Below are 14,086 nucleotides of genomic sequence, written 5' to 3'. Positions count from 1 at the left end.
AGGAGTCCATGTGGAAATGGCCTTAGAACAAAACTTCTTGGTCCATTTTCCCTAATGATTGTGATGACTGAGTCTAAATTTACTTTGCCCCATGACATGTTTATAACCTCATTCAACATAAATGTTCTGTCCCTGTTACATGATACACCTTCACCATTCCAAGTATCTTCCTTATCCTCCTCCTAGCTGCAATTTCAAATCAAAAACACATCTTTTCCATGAAACATATATTTTATTCATTTAAAAAATTCAATTTGATTAAAGTTTCCTGATATGTTCTCCAATAAAAATCTACTTTGGATCAGATTGAGTATTTTTTAAAAAAATGAATAAAATATACATTAATAATTTAAGTGTACATGTCTTCTGCAAAAGAAAATATTGGGGTGCTTTGAAATTTAATGTGATACTTTCCTCAAGTTCTTTGCAGTATATGATTCATTTTATTATAGGATATACTAAATGAAACAGCTTAATTTGGAAGCACAATGGGAAATCCAGGCAGTGAACCTGCCTTGTAGCTAATGAGAGATGTATACTTAGTCTCAGAGGAGTGAAGACTCTTAAATTGACTCATTTGAACACTGGCATATTCAAATAGTAATCTGTAAAATATTTGTGATTTGATTCAATTTTGTTAGTGGGAGAGGGGCATGAAATTATCTTTAGTTTGTGGCCTTTAAAAAGATGGTTTTTTAAAATGATGTTCTAATCTGAAAATGAGATCTTTTAAAAATAGTGTTATGATTATAAACAATGGAAGCACTGTTCCATAACTCTGAAATGGTTAGTAAAGACAAGATGGAAAAACGGACTTGACTTCTAGTTTTACAACTGTCTTCTCTTCTGTTTATCCCCCCTGGCTGTAGTGTCTTTTCAACCTACTAGTTCCTTCTTAAAAGAAACCATGTCTTTTTTTCTTTGATCCAAAGGTAGGCGTAGCTGCACAGAAAGCTTAGACGTTCCCATTTTGTGCATTTGCTTTTCCTGCGATACTTAATTTGTTTCTGCTTCTCTCTCCCCTTGGTCAGTGTGGATTCTTTAAGCGCTCTAGGTACGATGATAGCGTTCCCCGAAGAGCGGGAGATCAAAGATGAAAAATACAATGATAACCTTGAGAAAAAACAGTGGATCACAAGGTGGAATGAAAATGAAAGCTACTCCTAAAAGGGGCTAAAAAAAGCTTCCCAGGACCCAAACTGCTTTCCCAACTCCGACATCTAAGCGGACTTACAAGCCTGCTCAATACCTGAATATTAATTTCAGACAGACGGCACACGGTACGGCTTACAGTTTCCACCGTGGACGCTGTCGTGTAGCCTGAGGCTCTCCAGCCTGCACAGCCAGACTGTGGGAATGGAGTTTTCTTTAACTGCCTTAATTTACTTCCCCGGTTGCCTTTGTTTTCGGTGTGGCTGACTTGCGCGTGCCGGGGAAGGGCCTGCCCCGCGGCGTTCACGCCCCATCCTCCCGCTAGCCTAGCTGCAGCCGGCACCCAGCCACTGTGGGCCGTCCTCACCGCCTCTGCACCCATCCTTCGCCTAGGACTGGACAGCCTGCGAGTGAGCGGCCCCGCAGCACACCATGCCGTCGGGGTAGCTGGATTTCAATTCCAAGTGCTATCTTAAGTGAAATGTGCAATAGATGATGTTGCCATCCTGCCGTCTTTCCCCGTTTCCTAGATGTGTGACTACTCCTCACACCAAATAACACACAGGTTTCACCCTTCCTGTTCACTAAAACACACAGGTGCAACAGACTTGAATGCTAGTTATACTTCACTTGTATATGGTATTTATTTTTTCCTTTTTTACAAACCATTTTGTCATTGACAGGCCAAAGAGTCTCTAGTTTACCCTTTAAATAATCAGAATTAGAACATGGAGGTCACTGGTTTGAATTTAGTGCAAAAAAAAAAAATCCTTTATAAATTATTACATCTCCCTTCATGACAGCCCTCACCCCCTTCCTCCAGACCCAAATGGTTTAAGAAAAGGATTTAACCATAAGATGTTTAATTTTTATCAGTGCATATTTTTGAGTTTAGAGCCTTGTGCAAGATCTGCATTTTGTGCTGTAACTTTCAGGAACTCTTGGAAATAATGGGTTCGTTTGTTGAAATTTGGTGCAGTGTAGGCCCTGCTACAAATACTGTATCATCAGGACTTGAAAGGGTTGATGCCTATGGTGGGTCCAAACGGATCCAGTGTGAGACTACTGAGTATCTGATACCAAAAGTCAGAACGTCGTGGCTTGTACGTTTTTAAATGTTATTGGAATCATTTAATCAGCGAGTCAGTGTTCTGGTTTTTGCTTTGTTTCTTCCTCTATCTATATTCCCCGAAATTACTTTGGGACTGTGCTAAGTACGGTTTTAAATGGTTTGTATTGTAAAAATGAAGTGGCAAAGGAGGAAAACATGCCTATACATTCAAGAGAGAGACACTGATAGGAAATCTGAGTTTTTAAAAATTTACTTCAAAATGTTGTTATATGGGGAATAATAGCAAACAGGTGCTAATTTGTCCAGATCTGGTATAAGCAGCATCTCAATCTTTTAGAACAAAATACAGCTCTGTGTGCCACTGGTGCTTCAGAACTTGGTTTTTCTTTTCAGAAACCGTACACCCTTAAGATACTGAGGACATTATTCTCATTGTACTTGTAAAACTTATCTTTGTGAATGAAAATTCCAAACACTTCTTTGTTTACAAAAATTTCTCTAAAACAGGTCATACCAGTGTTTGAGATCTCGATTTCTTGCTTCGGTAGGTAACTTGTAACCGAATGCGCTGGCTTTATAGGTTGCCAAGCAGCTGATTATTTTGAAAGTGTCTATCGACCTTTGTTATAAAAAAAAAAAATGTCCTAAAAGAGAGGGAGGAGGTGGAAGGCTAGTTCAACAACAAAGAATGTAGTGGTGTTTACTGTTAAAAACGTCATCTCAAGTCAAGTCACTGGTCTGTTTCCATTTGATACATTTTAATACTAACTAGCACTGTAAAATTATGATGAGAAAATACCTGTGGATATTTGTATAAAAGTGTGAAATAAAATTTTTATGAAAGTGTTCATTGCTTAGTGACATAACGTTATATATGTGACAAACTCTAAAATTATAAATAATAACCTGAACTGCTTTTTTATTTCATGGAGCCAAACTTTGAAGGTTTTCTTTTTTCCTTTGGGCTCTACGGTTCAGTTGATGTCAAAAGAAAATGATCTTGGTTTTATTCAAGATACCTACAAATTGGGAGATGTCATTTAGCAGTGATGCCATGGCGTGAAGAGTAAGCGTTCTTACGGCAAAGTTGCTCTCTTCTTAGGAGATGTTTTGGCTGTGACATTACCGATCACCAAGGACTGATGTGGTAGAACTGGCTGGCCTGAAAATATTTTCTTCACCAAAGGATTTTATTTAGATGTAAGCAATTTTATGAGCCTTCTCTAGCTGGATTATCACAATCTAATAAATGACAATAAGGCATGTATATAGTGCTCAGATAGATAACAGAGCATGCCCTGGCCTGAATAAATTTCCAATGCAAAATGTATTATCTGCCTAGTAAATTAATAGTTTTCTATTGTACTTGGTATTATATAGTGAATCTTAGTCTTCTTAGTTCTTTAAAGATCAGACAGGTTTTACCACCCCAAGAAATGTGATGGGTACTTTTTAATGACAGACCAGTGTGAACCTTCATTCACAGTCCCATGGACCTACTCAGACTACAATGGGTAATCACCATAACCGTTCAAAGTGTCAGTAGCTGAGCTGTGGCTATGGCATAAATGACCTGGGCTGGACATCATGGCAATGCTTGATAGGATTCTACCCCTTTCTCTCCCTCTTAAAAAATCCTCCAGGANTGCCTAGGAATGACAGTAGTAAACAGGAATATCCTTGGGTCCATTTACAAACACTGACATTTTGTTACTGGTTACAGATCACTTGCCACAATCTCACAATGCGTCATGCCCCTGGGGCTGAGACTGTTCTGGAATATGGGGTAGATACTTGTCCAGACTAGGGAAGTAAGGATAAGATCAAGCCTTCTACCCTAAATGAAAACATCTTAATGAGAACTGATCTCTGGCACACTACCCCATGAAAGGACAATGTGGGAAGACAGACTGGGATGAATAGACTTTTTGTTTTAAAGGAAGGAAAGAGTGAAATGCTCTAGGTGGCTGGGTTTCACAGAAGTACAACCTGAGAAAACAGGAATGTATGAAAGTTGTGATCAGGAGAGGTAACAAAGTAAATGGTTAAAGGCAGTTCCTTAAGACCCAAGTGTAGGGTCTAATCATGGTTCAACCACTGAGGAAAAGGCCAGGCTCAAAGAGATGAAGACAGTGAACTTCAGAATGATTTCAAAACAGCAGCTACCACAAAAAAGCCAGTAGGCCTCTGTTCTTCCAGTAGTTCCTGCTTATGGTCACAAGGCAAGTAAGTGTTTTCTTATTCTCTGGTACCTTTAAAAAACAGGTTTTGCTGACTCTGAAATGCATCTGGCCCAGCTGTTAGAATGGGGGAGCACTGAGTACCAGTGGCTGAGGCCAGGTCTGCAGAGGTGTTAACAGACCCATCTAGAAGGAAAGTTGTAAAGGGATTTATGGTTAAATCCTTTAAGAGTAAGTGAATTAGAAGACAGAAATAAGGGAAAAAACTGGTCTAGCACAGTACAAGGGTGGACCAGGTGTCACAGTGTGTAACCAAGGAATGGTTAATGAGGACACTGGAATGAAGGAGTCAAGTGCAATTTTTGTTGTCAGCAGAGCTTAAGGGCCTCAGTCATCTCTCTGCCCTCTCCCCAAAGCCATCTCTCAGACTGTTCATGGAAATGGGCAGCGACAGACCCATGTTAGCAGGGGTCAGATAAAATTTTACTATTCATACTTCTAGAACAAAGTCTCAAACTACAGGGATAGCATGTACTGCTTTCATTATCCAGAGCTTAGCACATAAGTACTCAATTCACTAATAACCAGTAGATGATAGATGTGTTTGGTTAAGATCCTGTCATTGTGAAGTGTGCCTGGGTGGCTCAGTCGGTTGAGCGTCCGACTCTTGGTTTTGACTCTGATCATGATCTCATGGTCATGAGATCAGCCCTGCTGTCAGGCTCCACGCTCAGCAGGGAGTCTGCTTGAGAGTCTCTCTCCCTCTACCCTCCCCCCATGCTCTCTCTCAAATCTTAAAAAAAGATCCTGCCATTGTGAAAGAGACAGATGTAGTTTAATTGATAGATGAATGGATAAAGAAGATATATATGTTCTATGGAATATTATGCAGCCATAAAGAGATGCTGCAATTTGTGACAACATGGATGGAACTAGAGGGCATAATGCTAAGTGAAATAAGAGAAAGACAAATACCATGTGATTTCACTTAGATGTAGAATATAAAAAAGCAAACAAAGACACATAAACACAAAGAACAAACTGGTGGTTGCCGGGGGGGGGAGGGGTGTGGAGAGGAAACAAGAAAATACTGGAGGGGAGCGGGAGGTACAGGCTTTCATTCTTGGAATGTGTAAGTCACAGGGATGAACGATAGCATAGGGAAGATCATCCATGATGTAACAGCATTGTGTGACGACAAATGGCAGCTATACTTGTGTTGAACACGACAATGTATAGAGTTGTCTAATTACTATGTTGTACACCTGTAACTAATGTAACACCGTGTGTTAACTGCACCTCAATAAAAAACAAGGGGTGCCTGGCTGGCTCAGTCAGTTAAGTGTCCCGATTTCTTGGTTTCGGCTCCGGTCATGATCCAGGGTTGTGAGATCAAGCCCTGTGTCAGTCTCCGCACTGGGAGTGGAGCCTGCTTAAGATTCTCTCTCCCTCTCTGTCCCTCACCCTCTCTAAAAAAAAAAAAAAATCCCAAATTTCTATTACTACAGTCCTCCCACCCCCCCCAACACCTCTTCTATGACCTGTAAGAATGAGAGGGGGTCTTTACAATAGTTCGGTTTTCTTTTGACATAGTCATTTTTTCGTACAACGTGCAGTGGTTTGAGTTCCCTCATTATGTGAAGCTATCTGTAATTCATTCGTTGATTTCCATGTTTGTTAGCTGTAGAGCAGTCTTACTGTACCCTTACTGTACCTGTACTGTACTGTTACAGGCCACGGCCTGTGGAAGGGGACAGAGACGCAGAAGTAATACAGACAGGATTCCTGCTCTTGTAGAGCCTACGTGATAACTAATATTTAATAAAAAAAGAAACGGTTGGACAGCACAATAGCTAATTTATTTGTAGTTTTAAATATAAAATCCACTGCCATTTATCTATATAGTGATATTACTTATCATATCTTACATAGAAGGGACCAAAAATCATAATTACAATTTGTGAAAAAGTTGTTCCCAAAGAGTGAAATAATGTAATAGTTGCTTTCAGTAGGAATTAATTTGTGTTTTTCCTTTATCACCGTGTAATAAAATACTGGAATGCTTAAAAGACTCTAAGAAAGTTCTATATAGAACACTACACCCCAGAACCAAAGAATACTCATTCTGTTCTAATGCCCATGGAACATTCTCAAGAATAGACCATGTTCTGGGTCACAAAACAGGTCTCAACCGACACCAAAAGACTGAAATTATCCCCTGCATATTCTCAGACCACAACGCTCTGAAATTGGAACTCAACCACAGGGAAAAATTTGGAAGAAACTCAAACACTTGGAGACTAAGAACCATCCTGCTCAGGAATGATTCAATAAACCAGGAAATCAAAAATCAATTTTAACAATTTATGGAGACGAATGAGAATGAAAACACAACGGGCCAAAACCTATGGGATACTGCAAAGGCAGTCCGAAGGGGGAAATTCATAGCCATCCAAGCCTCACTCAAAAGAATAGAAAAATCTCAAATGCAGTTTTTATATTCTCACCTCAAGAAGCTGGAATGGCAACAGAGGGACGGGCCTAATCCACTCACGAGGAAGCAGTTGACCAAGAGTAGAGCAGAAATCAATGAATTAGAAACCAGAAGTACAGTAGAGCAGATCAACAGAACTAGAAGCTGGTTCTTTGAGAGAATCAATAAAATTGACAGACCACTGGCAAGACTTATCCAAAAGAATAGAGAAAGGACGCAAATTAATAAAATTATGAATGAAAAAGGACAGGTCACAACCAACACCAATGAAATTGGAAGGATTATTAGAAACTTTTATCAACAGCTTTATGCCAATAAATTAAGCAATCTGGAAGAGATGGAGGACTTCCTGGAAACCTATAAACTACCAAGACTGAAACAGGAAGAAATTGATTTTTTAAAGAGGCCAATTAATTATGAAGAGATTGAGTCAGTGATAAACAACCTTCCAAATAACAAAACTCCAGGACCGGATGCTTTTCCTGGGGAATTCTACCAAACATCCAAAGAAGAATTAATACCTACTCTCCTAAAGCTATTTCAAGAACTAGAAACAGAAGGAAAGCTACCAAACTCATTCTATGAGGCCAATATTACCTTGATCCCCAAACCAGGCAAAGACCCCATCAAAAAGGAGAATTACAGACCGATTTCCCTAATGAATATGGACACCAAAATCCTCAACAAGATCCTGGCTAATAGAATCCAACAGTACATTAAAAGGATTATCCATCATGACCAAGTGGGATTCATCCCTGGGATGCAAGCATGGTTCAACATTCGCAAATTGATCAGCGTGATACATCATATCAACAAGAAAAGACTCAGGAACCATATGATCCTCTCAATTGGTGCAGAAAAAGCATTTGACAAAATACAGCATCCTTTCCTGATTAAAACCCTTCAGAGTGTAGGAATAGAGGGTACATTTCTCAATCTCATAAAAGCCATCTATGAAAAGCCTACTGCAAATATTATTCTCAATGGGGAAAAGCTGGAAGCCTTTCCCTTAAGATCAGGAACACGACAAGGATGCCCACTCTCGCCACTATTATTCAACATAGTACTAGAAGTCCTTGCAACAGCAATCAGACGACAAAAAGGGATCAAAGGTATTCAAATCGGCAAAGAAGAAGTCAAACTGTCTCTCTTCGCAGATGACATGATACTCTATATGGAAAACCCAAAAGAATCCACCCCCAAACTACTAGAAGTTATAGAGCAATTCAGTAATGTGGCGGGATACAAAATCAATGCTCAGAAATCAGTTGCATTTCTATACACGAATAATGAGACTGAAGAAAGAGAAATTAGGGAATGCACCCCATTTACAATAGCACCAAAAACCATATGTTACCTTGGAATTAACTTAACCAGAGACATAAAGGGTCTATATTCTAGAAACTAGAAATCACTCTTGAAAGACATTGAAGAAGACACAAAAAGATGGAAAAATATTCCATGCTCATGGATCGGAAGAATTAACATAGTTAAAATGTCCATGCTACCCAGAGCAATCTACACTTTCAATGGTATCCCAATCAAAATACCAATGACATTTTTCAAGGAACTGGAACAAATAGTCCTTAAATTTGTATGGAACCAGAAAAGGCCCCGAATCGCCAAGGAACTGTTGAAAAGGAAAAACAAAGGTGGGGGCATCACAATGCCGGATTTCGAGCTGTACTACAAAGCTGTGATCACAAAGACAGCATGGTACTGGCACAAAAACAGACACATCGACCAATGGAACAGAATAGAGAACCCAGAAATGGACCCTCGGCTCTTTGGGCAACTAATCTTTGATAAAGCAGGAAAAAACATCCGGTGGAAAAAAGACAGTCTCTTCAATAAATGGTGCTGGGAAAATTGGACAGCTACATGCAAAAGAATGAAACTTGACCACTCTCTCACACCCTACACAAAGATAAACTCCAACTGGATGAAAGACCTCGATGTGAGACAGGAATCCATCAAAATCCTAGAGGAGAACATAGGCAGCAACCTCTACGACATCAGCCAACACAATCTTTTTCATGACACATCTCCAAAGGCAAGAGAAACAGAAGATAAAATGAACTTGTGGGACTTTATCAAGATCAAAAGCTTCTGTACAGCCAAGGAAACAGTCAACAAAACTAAGAGGCAGCCCACGGAATGGGAGAATATATTTGCAAATGATGCTACAGATAAAAGACTGGTATCCAAGATCTACAAAGAACTTCTCAAGCTCAATATGCGAGGAACAAATAAACAAATCATAAAATGGGCAGAAGATATGAACAGACACTTTTCCGATGAGGACATACAAATGGCTAACAGACACATGAAAAAATGTTCAAAATCATTAGGCATCAGGGAAATTCAAATCAAAACCACACTGAGATACCACCTTACGCCAGTTAAAATGGCAAAAACTGACAAGGCAAGAAACAACAATTGCTGGAGAGGATGTGGAGAAAGGGGATCCCTGCCACATTGTTGGTGGGAATGCAAGTTGGTACAGCCACTCTGGAAAACAGTGCGGGGGTCCCTTAAAAAGTTAAAAATTGAGCTACCCTATGACCCAGCCATTGCACTACTGGGTATTTACCCCAAAGATACACACGTAGTGAAGAGAAGGGCCATATGCACCCCAATGTTCATAGCAGCATTGTCCACAATAGCTAAATCATGGAAGGAGCCGAGATGCCCTTCAACAGATGACTGGATTAAGAAGTTGTGGTCCATACATACAATGGAATATTACTCAGCTATCAGAAAGAACGAGTTCTCAACATTTGCTGCAACATGGACGGCACTGGAGGAGATAATGCTAAGTGAAATAAGTCAAGCAGAGAAAGACAATTATGATTTCTCTCATCTATGGAACATAAGAACTTGGAAGATCAGTAGGGGAAGAAAGGGATAAAGAAAGGGGGGGGTAATCAGAAGGGGGAATGAAGCATGAGAGACTATGGACTCTGAGAAACAAACTGAGCGCTTCAGAGGGGAGGGAAGTGGGGGAATGGGAAAGACTGGTGATGGGTAGTAAGGAGGGCACGTATTGCATGGTGCACTGGGTGTTATACGCAACTAATGAATCATCGAACTTTACATCAGAAACAAGGGATGTACTGTATGGTGACTAACATAATATAATAAAAAAACATTAAAATAAAACAAACAAAATAGACTCTAAGAAAAAATTTTAAACAACAGATGGCACTGTCAAACACAGATGAATCCACTTTAAGCGGCAGAATTTAAAATCTCGCGTTACGATACAAACGGCTAACACAGAAGGTCAGCACCTGATCCTGTGCGGGTGAACCTGCCTCCAGAACCACCCTCAATCCCAGAAAATTTGGAATAGTCCCTCTCAACCTGGGCTGCATATTTGAATTTCTATGGAACATTTAAGAAAAACCCCGCACTGCCTAAACTACATGCCAGACTGACCCCGTCAGAATCTCAGGGTGGGACCCAGGCATCAGTGCTGCTGAAGGATCCCAGGGGACTCCAAGTGCAGCCGAGGCTGACAATTGCTTAAGAGGTCGTTGGAGGGCCTGAATATTTATGGAAAGGGCTCTGCTCTCCATGTGGAAATGCCTCATTTCTGCTTGTGGTGTTTCTAATACACCAGTAACAAGAGCTGAGAAGCCAGAGGCATCTGCCATAGAGAGAGGGCCAAGTGGGCAGGGTGTATAAGAGCACGGCCGGAGTCACACTTCTGAGTGTGAATTAGCTTCACCTCTTAGAATATCAGCTGGTGACTGACTGACATGTTTGTGCCTCAGTTTCCTCATCTGCAAAACAGGATTGATGATTAGAATCTCACAGGTTCTTGTGGAGTAAAGGGGACTCTCTGGAAGTGCTCCTTAAATATTTTTATAATTATGCTTGCTGTATCAGACCATAAGACATTAAGGTAGGAAGGAAGCACAGAACTTTAGTTCTACTGCCTCATTTCACAGACGGGGAGACAGTTTCTTTTAATTCTCACTGGCCTTTTGTCCCACTCTTCAATCTCTATCATACCCCACGAGTTACTCGTAGGTGTTCTAGCTCCAACCTACAAGCTTCAGTGCCTTTAACTGACTGTAAGATACTGTGAACCAAGCTCTTGAATTTGAACTCCTTATCAACGTAGGTCACTGTGTACAAGATTGACCCTACTTCCGTTAAGCTGTGTCTTAGCCCTTCACACAATGACTGTACTGCAGGTTGGGGCATGCGCACAAAATCACAGTGTGTAGGCATCCTGAAACTGCTTTGTATGGATTCTGGATTTTTTTTGACATGGAAGAATGTAAAAGGAGCAGATTCTTTTTTTAAATGCTTTCTCAGTTCTTTACACACACTATCAATTCTTTGGTTTCCTTTAGTGGGAAGGTGCCTGCAGTTTTGTTGCTATGCAGAAGAGGAAATGCTCACAGAGCCCAGTTTGTGCTTGAGTTACATCATGAACATGAAAAGCTAGAGCTTATGATTGGAAGAACAGCTTGGAAACTCCCATTTCTCCTCCCACATGTCACAATGCACTGACTGAAAGACCCATTCAAGGCAAAAAACCAAAAAGGGCACTTTCCCTGAGGAAGACAGATTCTGTTTGACTACGAGGTGTCATCAAATGACTCACAGAAGTTCTAAGGCACATGCCGAATGGAGAAAGCACCCCTGGTTAGGAAGTCTCCATCAGCAGAGTGGCTAAGAGCAGCCCTGCTCACACGGTGACAGGCCAAGACTCACCTGGGGGTCTCGTGAAGCTACAGCTTCTGATTCAGGCAGTCTGCAACCGAGCTAAGAGTCAACATTTCTAACAAGCTCCAAGGGGGGAGCAAGGGGCTTCGGGGTCCATCTCCATCCAAGTCACTTCTTTGCACTTCCTACTTGTCTGACCTTGGACAGATATGCTAACCCCTGACTTCCGGGGAAGGTGGCAGAAGAGGAGTATCCTAGCCTCACCTGGCCCCACAGATAGCACTAGCTAACACCCACATCAGCGTAAATAACCAAGAAAGCAACCCAAAGACTGGCAGAACAGACTCCACTGCTAAATGTAGAGAAGAGGCCACAATGAAGAGAGTAGGAAGGGCAGAGACACTGGGGGGGGGGGCTAACCAGAACCACATGATGGTTCATTGGAGAGAGGGACCCCTGGGCATGGGGAAGGAAGACAGACTACCACACCAGACAGACCGCACAGGGAAGACAATCCCTATAACATTTGGCTTTAAAAGTGAGAGGGACCGAATTTTGTGAGTTCTTACAACCAGCAGAACTTAAAGCCTGGCATTTTAAAAATCAGTGGTCTCTGGGAGACCTCAGAAGGTGACAGGAAGCTGAGTCCTGCTCTTAAAGAGATAGCATGACAAAAAGCCTGCAGAGAAGCAGAAAGAACAGTTTGAAAAATGCCTGGGATATAAGGGAGAGTTATTTACTAATCTCATAGCATGTCCCAGGAGGGCAGCTTCACTGAGGGACTTCTCCATTACAAAGGAGCTGGCAGGTATCTCCCGACACCCCAGCATAAAGTCACAGCCATCTGCGGGCAACAGTGTGGCACCAACATTCACTATTTAACTTGCTTACACCAAGCCCTATATTTGGTGGGTCCTCAGTCCTGGCGGCAGTGGTGGTAGGCCCTGCAGAAGCTCAAGGCACACCTTATTAAAGTTGTATGCCCTGCCCACGTGGGCTCTGTGGATCTTTCCAGGCCAGCTCTGGTCCTGGCTTCAGGAGGTCTCATTTCATAAGCAGACTGGTGCAAACTTTGTTAAAACTGCATGTCCCACCCCAGCTGGGACAACACATTGGCCACAACAAGCAAAAAGAGCCTCTGCAGACATCTGGGCTGAAGGAAAAAGCACCCAGAACACAAAAGCAGAGCACATGCGACACACACAGGAGACACCCCCCCTTCTTGCTGGGTTTTGGTACACAGGGACACTGCACCGAGGCCACTACACACAGGACTTCTTCATCAGGCCATCACTTTCAAGAGGAGATGTAGCTGACTTTCCTAACACAGAAACGGTGAGACAAAATGAGAAGACAGAGGAATATGTCCTAAAGAAAGAACAGGACTAAAGCACAACAAAAGACCTAAGCAACACAGATGTAAGTAACATGCGTGATAGAGAATTTAAAGTAATGATTGTAAAGATACACACTGGACTTGAGAAAAGAGTAGAGAACATCAGTGAGACCTTTAACACAGAGATAAAAAAGAACCAATCCGAGATGAGGAACACAATAAATAAAATTAAAAATACACTTGATGTAATAAATAGCAGGGTAGAGAAAGCAGAGGAATAAATTAATAATCTGGAAGACAGAGTAATGGAAAGTAATAAAGATGAGGTGAGAGAAAAAAATTTGCAAAATGAGAACAGACTTAGGGAACTTACTAACTCCATCAAGTATAATAACATTCACATTATAGGAACCCCAGAAGGAGAAAGAGAAGAAGGGGCAGAAAATTTATTTGAAGAGTAATAGCCTTAAACTTCCCCAACCTGGGGAAGGAAACAGAGATCCAGATCCAGGAGGCATAAAGATGCCTCAACAAGATCAACCCAAAGAGGTCCACACCAAGACATGCAGTAGTTAAGATGGCAAATAGCAGTGATAAAGAGAGAATTTTAAAAACAGCAAGAGAAAAGAAGACAATTACACAAGGGAACATTCAAAAGGCTATCAGCGGATTTTTTAGCCAAAACTTTGCAGGCCAGAAGTGGCAAGATACTAAGTGCTGAAGGGAAAAAATCTGCAGCCAAGAATACTCTATCCAGCAAGGCTATCATTCAGAATAGAAGGAGAGATAAAGAGCTTCTCAGACAAATAAAAGCTAAAGGAGTTCATGACCAATAAACCACCCCTATAAGAAATGTTAAAGGGGACTCTGAGTGAAAAGAAAAGATCTTAAGTAAGAGTAAGAAAAATAGGGAAAAAAAAAAAAGATGTGGTGTACACACACACACACACACACACACACACACACACACAGGAATATTAACCATAAAAAAGAATGAAATCTTGCCATTTACAATGACATGGATGGAGCTAGAGAGTATTATGCTAATAAGCCAGTCAGAGAAAGACAAATACCATATGATTTCACTCATACGTGGAATTTAAGAATCAAAACAGATGAACATAGGAGGGAAAAAAGAGTCAAACCAGAAAGCAGATTCTTAACTACAG

At 41.1% G+C, this 14,086-nt stretch overlaps 1 protein-coding gene and 1 long non-coding RNA gene across 3 annotated transcripts in view; one reads left to right on the top strand and one right to left on the bottom strand.

Annotated features, from left to right (window-relative positions):
* ITGA6 (integrin subunit alpha 6) overlaps positions 1–5,741 on the top strand; it is a 75,892-nt gene extending 70,151 nt beyond the window's left edge. Inside the window, exon 25 of one of the 2 annotated variants that reach the window (XM_040643879.1) lies at positions 1,032–5,741. In XM_040643879.1, the coding sequence (XP_040499813.1) occupies positions 1,032–1,097 (66 nt within the window). In that variant the 3' untranslated portion in view covers positions 1,098–5,741. The remainder of the gene's footprint in view (positions 1–1,031) is intronic. The other variant, XM_040643873.1, reaches the window with a different exon arrangement.
* The window catches only part of LOC121105791, a 29,061-nt gene that overhangs the window by 8,654 nt on the left and 6,321 nt on the right, over positions 1–14,086 (bottom strand). The window lies entirely within an intron of this gene.

This window comes from Ursus maritimus, unplaced genomic scaffold (genome assembly GCF_017311325.1).
Source record: "Ursus maritimus isolate PB19 unplaced genomic scaffold, ASM1731132v1 scaffold_1, whole genome shotgun sequence".
Classification (NCBI taxonomy): Eukaryota; Metazoa; Chordata; class Mammalia; order Carnivora; family Ursidae; genus Ursus; species Ursus maritimus.
The sequence above is the reverse complement of the archived record's forward strand: the minus strand, read 5'-3'. Positions and strand labels throughout refer to the sequence as shown.